Below are 7,582 nucleotides of genomic sequence, written 5' to 3'. Positions count from 1 at the left end.
AAAGTATTTCTCACCCCAGCTTTTCAGTGTTAAATCCTCTACGATGCCCAATTTACAACTCAATCTACTAGAGGAAAGAGCAAAGCAATTACTTTTTGCTTAAAAAGGCAAGCAACTCCCCCCACACTGATAAAGAAAATCCCGTAACACAAAATACCTGAATGTTGGAATTATAAAATATATATATATTTACATGAACATAAAATTGGCTATTCCTGTTGGTTTTTTTGAAGGCATGATTTGAAGGCAGCCAAACTCATTTATTTTTCATAAATAATAATGTGAGGAGATAAAACTCTACTCGGTGAAAATATTGGGCTGAATTCTGTTTCCCCAAACTCCCATTGAGGTTAATGATCATTGCAGGTGCATAAGGGAAGCCAAATCATGTGCAAGGCCAAAGCAATTTTTTTTTTTTTTTTTACAATCAAGTTATAAACCCCATATAATATATGGAGGCTTGCAAGTGGACATCTTAACACATATATAGCAGCGTAAGCATGCCACAAACATACAATCTCATAGAATAAAATTAATATCAAATATAAAGCATTTGAACCAAATCAAGCCTTAAATGTGATAAATTATTTCCTTCAAAGGAAACTTACCTAGGCCCAATAAGGTATTTGCTAGCAGCATTTTTTTTTATAAAGAAATTAAAAATGCCAAAATATCTACAATTTTATGAGGAGAAGGAGTTGAATAGTTAAGGAGAAATTTCCCACTATTAGGGGGTATGAAAAATATACTAGCAATTAATATGTAATACATATATGTATACCCATACTTACAAATATAAACACACACATACAAACTGGACAGTTCATGTTAACCAAGGAAAAGGCTAAATAATACAAAGTGATTACTAAATACAGGTACACTTTAAAAACACAGAGACAGCGAATTTTATCTGTTGCAAAAATGTATTTGATTACTCGAGTAAAATTACAGTATCTCTGCTGTTAGTAAGTATTAAATGTTAAAGAAACTGGACCTCTTTTCCTTTCAACTTTCCGAGAAAGTGCATGTAACAGTCCAAGGTTCCCCCTGCCCCCCCAATACCTAATACAAAATAAACAAACACTATACTTGTTCCCTTGGTCAAGGAGTAGGGCTTGGTCTCGTAAGGAACATATGTACATTTTAATGAAAGTGATGTCTTATTGTATATACAGGAGCATCTACAGTTGTCCACGGAAGTTGTTCAAGATGCCATACTTAGCAGCATTGTGAAAGTCCAGCACATTTTTTTATAGTGAATATACCTACAAGGCAAAATGTTACGTCTCAGTTTCAACTACCAAAACAACACTTCAGTATCTTCTCTAATAATCTGCGTGCTTATTACTGTACAGAAACGTATTAACATTTAAGACGACTCAAGTAAAAAGCACAATACAAATAACAGTTCAAAACGGAAAATGTTAAACCTACAAAAATTAAAGCAGTTTTAATTTTATAATAAAAATCAAGAACTGAGCTGTGTAAAGGACCCACACTGTTCAGTCTATATTCTTTCAGTCCTTTTCTTAATTCTGTTTGGAAAAATTAAACAATGTGTTTGCTGATAAAATTTCCAGCAGGATCAAAGTGTACATTTATATACAGATTTTTATTAGAGATCTAATGCATCACTGAGGCATCACATCAATACCAGAGTTCATGTTAAACTGGATATAGAAAATAAGTTAATGCCAGAATAAGATCACCTAGCAGAACAGACTTGCAACTGCCATAAATGTTACAGCAAGTTTACAGCACTCTAGTCGATTAGTATTTAGTTCAAAATACAGGAGACCAAAGTTAATGCTTGCATTCGTTTGCAAAGCAAGGTTATATCACTAATAAATAAGCTCTCTTAGAACTCTAGAAGTAGAACATGGTACAAAAGAAAGTCTTTGTAATGTTGTAGCCTGCAGCTTGAAAAAAAGCAACCCTAGGTTGCTCTATTTGCAGGAATGTTATTTATGGAGTTTTTCTAATTTGTTACAATTTCTTTGTTGTCTTCCACGAAACGCGTAAAGCGGAAGTTTGTCCCATTTTCATTGCTTGCCATTTTCTCCAGACCAGCTAGAGGTGCATTGGGTTCTGAATTCTGGAGCTTCTCCAGGCTTCCCGTCAAGCCGCTGATGGGAGAGCTGCCACCATTGCCCAGGCCCCCCGGCGCTGGAGGGATGCCGCCATTCTGGATGACGGAGATCTCATTGGTCTTCATGGCCAAGCCATTGGAGAGTGCTGCTGCGTACTGGTTCCAGAAGCTGGAGGGGTCTCCATTCCCCGACCGCGCAGCCAAATCCTTCTGAAACATTTCTGGGAACTTTACAGGATTGCCTCCTAGAAATGTCATGGGGCCATCTACGGAAAGTCGTCTGCCTCGTCTTGCAGGAGTACTGTTCCACATGTGAGTGCCCATGTGAACCTGAAAAGAAAGAAAGGAAGAAACAAACAAACAAAAAATAGGGGTTGACAGAGATTTCAAACTTTGAAATCACAGAGAAGGCAGCAGTCCATGAACATGTCCAGTCTTGTTACATAATGAATGGCACTAAAGGTAGCGGATGCAGGGCTCCACTTCCCATCTGCAATAACAAATAAACTTCTTCTGGATTAGCCCATCACCATTACCCAGAATACCCTGTTTTCCTGCTGAACAATGCGTTGCTTGTTACTCTTTTTTTATTACACGTATTTAGTTTGTAATGACTTCACGTTATTCCGTCAATTGCAGATAGCTGCTTTCAGGGCGAGAATTGCTATGTCCACTTTCATTGCAATGGTAAGTATTGTATTTGACACCCTTTACACTATAAACGTCCTTTTCAGACAGGCAGAAAGTATCCTTTACTGATTGCTCATCGGAGAGCCTCGTGTATGGACAGAATGGCCTGAAAGTAATTATTCATCTCACATTACTGGCAGCAACCTCTAGAGAAATACTCTGTCAACAGAAAAATGTACACAGTAAAGTGCTCAACTGGTGTTCTAAAACTTAAGTATATTTGCTTTTTCAAACACATATCAGTAGGAAGTGTTAGTTATATAATCAAAGTAATGCCCATTAGTTCCAGAATTATGTTAATAGTTTTTTTAAACACTTATCATCTTACATGATAGTTATGAAAAACAGCACATTCAAGAGCCTTTCGCTTCTTAAAGAGGTGTGTGAGTTACGAAATGCGTTTATCTGTTAATTAATACTCCTTACCATCATTTGGCTGTTCCATTTCACACACTACATAGACAGTCTTTGCTGGCAGATGAATTTTAATTAAGCATCAAAAACAGCTCACGCTTCCGACCAGCTGCCAACACGAGCACTCAACAAGAGGCCATCTAGGTCTACCAGAGCTGACTAAACACACCATTTGTCACACCACAGATACCCAAAGGTACCACTGCTTGCAACATTAACAGATGTAAAAAATTAAAAACCCCCAGCAAGGAGAAAACCTAAGAACAGCAAGAGGAAAAAGTACCTTCAGATTGCCTTTTGTTGTGAATGCTCTTCCACATATAGTGCAGGCAAAAGGTTTCTCACCAGTGTGTGTCCTTTCATGGATCTGCAGAGCACTGGAGGAAGAAAATGTTTTCCCACACGTGTTGCAGTAGTGCTGTTTGGGGGTTCTTCTGGGGAGAGTGGGGAGCAGGACAGGGGACGTGGCAGAGGAGGACAGCGGGCCCGAAGCAACTAGACCAGAGGGTACTTCTTTGCTATCCTGAGGAGAGCTGTGCACAAAGCCGTTAACCTCAGTCTTTATGAGCGATGACAGTGAATTAGCAGGCATAACCGAAGAGTTCTGATTAGGGCCGATACTGGAATTGGGCTCAAAAAGTTGTGATGGTAGATCTCGCATTTGATGTGTCAACATATGCTGCTTCAAATTACCCTTTGTGGAAAAGCCACGATTGCAAACTGTGCAAATAAATGGTCTCTCTTTGGTATGACTTCTGTAATGAATGTCCAAGGCACTCTGACAAGCAAATGTTTTGCCACAAATGTCACATGCTGTGTTTTTAAATTTACCTCTATCTCTGAAAGGAAAGAGCATACTCAGAGACTCTTCTTTAATCATTTTATCAGTGTTACTAGACGTCAAGTCCAAAGCACCACTGTTAGCAGGGGTTGGAGACAAACCGTTGGCAAACTCGCTTGGTAAAGCTCTTACTGGTTTCTCTTCGATACTTGGTGACTTGTGGTAATCGTTAGTGCTGTTGGATGGGGACAAGGCCTGCATGGAAGAGGTAGACTCTGAGACAGCAGGGCTTCCAGCACTTTGGCTTTCCATATCACCACCGACAGATGACGAATCATTAGTCAAAACATCCCCTTCCACCGACCCATTTTCAACCGACTTTAAGCTTGCCTGAAGTTGTTCAGCAAGTCCTGCATTGATCATCTTCATCTGATTTTCCAAAGCAGCAATACTTGACATTTCCAGGGGCAGAGGGGAAGAAGACAAGCTGTCTTGTGACGCATCCGCAGATTTAGGTGTATCTGGCACACTGCTGTCAGGACAGTCTTCCATGTTCTCATCTGAGAAGTTGTCTATATCATCAAAATTCTTATCATCAAAAGATCCCGTATCTGATTCCATCGACTCAGGATAGTTTTCTGTGACTGGGGTGTTGGGGATCTGCCCTCCCATGTGCATTCGGATATGCTGCTGTAGCACAACGGCATTGGTGAATTTTTTCTGGCAGATTGGGCATGAATGTTGTACTCTCAGCGGGGGCATGGCACGGTGGACACTGTAATGAGTCTTTAAGTTGCCTTTAGTAGTGAAAGCGCGACCACAGATTTTACATTTAAATGGCCTCTCACCGGTATGTGTGCGATAATGCATTTTCAGTGCACTCTGGCAACTGAGAACTCGGTGACAAATGATACACTCGTTAGGATCAGTTGCCTTTTTGTCAATGTTTTCTACCAGTTGCTGCAATTTTGATGTTTCAGATGCTGGCGTTGAATCCAATAGTCCTCCAAATGGAAACTTTGCCTTAAATTGCTCTGACATTAGAGGCATCAGTGGATTTGTAAAAGTGGCGACACCGCTGGAGCCCGAGTCTGCTGCCGGTGAGCTCACAGAGCTGCTCATGTTAGTGATGGTGCTTGTGTTTTGAGGGATTTCTTCCATTTTGCCGTTTGAGGTAGGCAAAGCACCAGCCTCTACCTCATCAGAAAGTCCATTGGAAATTTTTGATGCGGGATCAGCTGTTCCCGAGTCACTCTTGACAGAGCAGGGAGGGCTAGCAGAAGGATGGCTAATGGGAATCGGCTGCGGCTCCTCAGTTTTGATGAATGGGGTCAAGCTTGGAATCGTTGGTGGGAGTGGCAGGCCAACAGACGTCGTCAGGGTGGAGAGGACTGGCTTGCTGTCCAGCCAGCTCGTGACAGGTTTCTCTGGCGGTATAGACATCCCGTAAGGAATACCTGTGCTTGTAGGAATATTGTCCAAATGCTCTGGCACCGGGTACGGATTCATTTGAATATGAGGGTATTTTTCTTTATGACGCTGAAAGTGGACTTTTAAGTTTCCCTTTGTGGAGAACCTGTTTCCACATATGTTGCATTTAAATGGCCTCTCGCCAGTGTGAGAACGTAAATGAATCTGCAAGGCACTGTCACTCCCAAACACTTTAGCACAGAACCTGCATTTATGCTTAAAGAATGCCTCATCTGAATTACTTTTTGCTTCAAAAGCAGTTACATTTGGTGGCTTGCTTTTTCTTTGCTGTGCCAAGGCAGTCAAGGAGTTTAAATCCTCTGCAGGTGTTCCAATATTGGACAAGGGACTGGAGAAAACAGAGTTACTAGGGGTGGGCTGAGGTAGAAGTGGATTAGATGCAGGACTTAATAAACTGCTTATTGCAAAAGCTGGTGAAGATGATGCTGATACTGGTGGGTTGCTGAGCTGTGAGCCACCAATACTTGAAGCCACTTTTTCTGAGGACGGTGTTGTAACTGCTGCTGCCAATATGTTAATATTTGGAGAAGAGCCACTACTGGATGGAATTAGAGTGTTGCCAGGGTTGCTCTGAGGTAGCTGTATAGGGGGTAGCTGTTTCACACCACTGATGCTGGCAGATTGACTAGCAAGGCTTTGTGCTAATCCAGCTGCTGCAGCCAGCTGCTGGGATAAATGGGAACTTAATGTGGACAAGGGGTTGGCAGATGTTCGTAAAGTACCTTGAGAAGGGCTAGAAGATGTTGGCATGTCTGTATTTTGGGAAGCCAACAACAATATTTGGTGACGAATTTGTTCAATCAGTTGCAACTGGTGGATCTGCTGCTGCTGTAATGCTAACAGTTGCTCCATCAGGGCAGGTACAGCAAGCTTACTGTTTGATGCACCGTTACATCTTGCTTCCTGCGAGAACTGTGCTACTGCCACTTTAGTACTCTGAAGGTTTTCAATTATTACATTACTATTTATCACTGAAAAGTTGCCTAACGTTGTCAGATCCCCTATGTGAGGTAGAGAGGTTGTTACAGCTGAGGTACCCATTGTGGAGCTGTTACTGCTTGTAATACTATTGTTGACACTCTTGGAACTGCTACTGCTATTGTTAATGCTGGAAGCCTCCACATCCATGGATTCTTCCCTGTCAAGTTTGTTATGCTCTGAAAGGTCACTGCAGTCTACTTGATCTGTGTTATTAACTGTGTCATTCATCTGTTCATCAGGATTATCAGAAGGGGAACTAGGAGGGAAGGTTTCAGAAGGAGAAGCTGGATTTTCATTCACAATTAAAACTAATTGATTTTTAGTACAATTCTTCTTGTGTTGCAGGAGATCTGATAATTCAAAGAACTCAGCACAGCACCTGCCACAGACATGGGCGTCCTTGTTCTTAGTGGTTCGATTTGCTTGACCCTTTTCTGTGTCTCCTAAAACATCAAAAGATGACGGGTTAGGAACCAAACAGTAATGCCAACAACAACAAAAAAAAATGTGCAGGACATTTTATTTAAAAGTACTGATTTTATCTACCACTCTAAAATAGACTAAGATTGTACGTGAAAATAGATCAATATTTCTACTTCACAAAAATAAGTCAAAAGCAACATTTAAAACTGTACAAGGGAGTTTTATCAATCTCTGTGTCTTAGATGATCATTTGCTTCAGATAATCCATCAAAATATAAAATACTATGAACTGAAGGCATTGGAGCATAATGAAATTCCATAGCAAAGTATTGATTTCCAATAATTCATACTGCTTATTGTCTAGTTGTCCACTGAGTGCAAATCAGCCATTTGAAGGACTCATTAGACTCTCACGTTCCTGTCAACCTTGTTCATTTTCAACTGATTCAAAGATATCTGTGACAGTTGCCCCATCACTAAACTAATTTGTAGTCATTCGAGGTCCCAATCAGTTGTTGACAAGAAAAAAAAAAAAAGTATGTATTACCAAGCTACAGACTGACACCCCCACCCCCCCGTTTCTTCCAAGTTGCTACATAAGGTATAAACTATGAACCTGTAGGACGGATTGGTTTTCCAACCAAACTTAATTCTGCCGCAGTTACAGACAAACTGAATAGAAAAGAAAAATCCCTTATAAAATGGTAACATTT

At 40.7% G+C, this 7,582-nt stretch overlaps 1 protein-coding gene across 1 annotated transcript in view; it reads right to left on the bottom strand.

The window, feature by feature from the left end:
- Window positions 1–940: 940 nt before the first annotated feature.
- Window positions 941–7,582, bottom strand: part of SALL1 (spalt like transcription factor 1) — a 14,613-nt gene continuing 7,971 nt past the window's right edge. Inside the window, exons 2-3 of the mRNA XM_075510637.1 lie at window positions 3,477–6,889; window positions 941–2,419 (exon numbers count right to left, since the gene is read on the bottom strand). Coding sequence (XP_075366752.1) covers window positions 1,979–2,419; window positions 3,477–6,889 — 3,854 coding nt within the window. The 3' untranslated portion in view covers window positions 941–1,978. The remainder of the gene's footprint in view (window positions 2,420–3,476; window positions 6,890–7,582) is intronic.

The sequence above is a fragment of the Mycteria americana genome, chromosome 8, assembly GCF_035582795.1.
Source record: "Mycteria americana isolate JAX WOST 10 ecotype Jacksonville Zoo and Gardens chromosome 8, USCA_MyAme_1.0, whole genome shotgun sequence".
Lineage (NCBI taxonomy): Eukaryota > Metazoa > Chordata > Aves > Ciconiiformes > Ciconiidae > Mycteria > Mycteria americana.
This window is presented reverse-complemented; position numbering and strand designations above follow the sequence as displayed.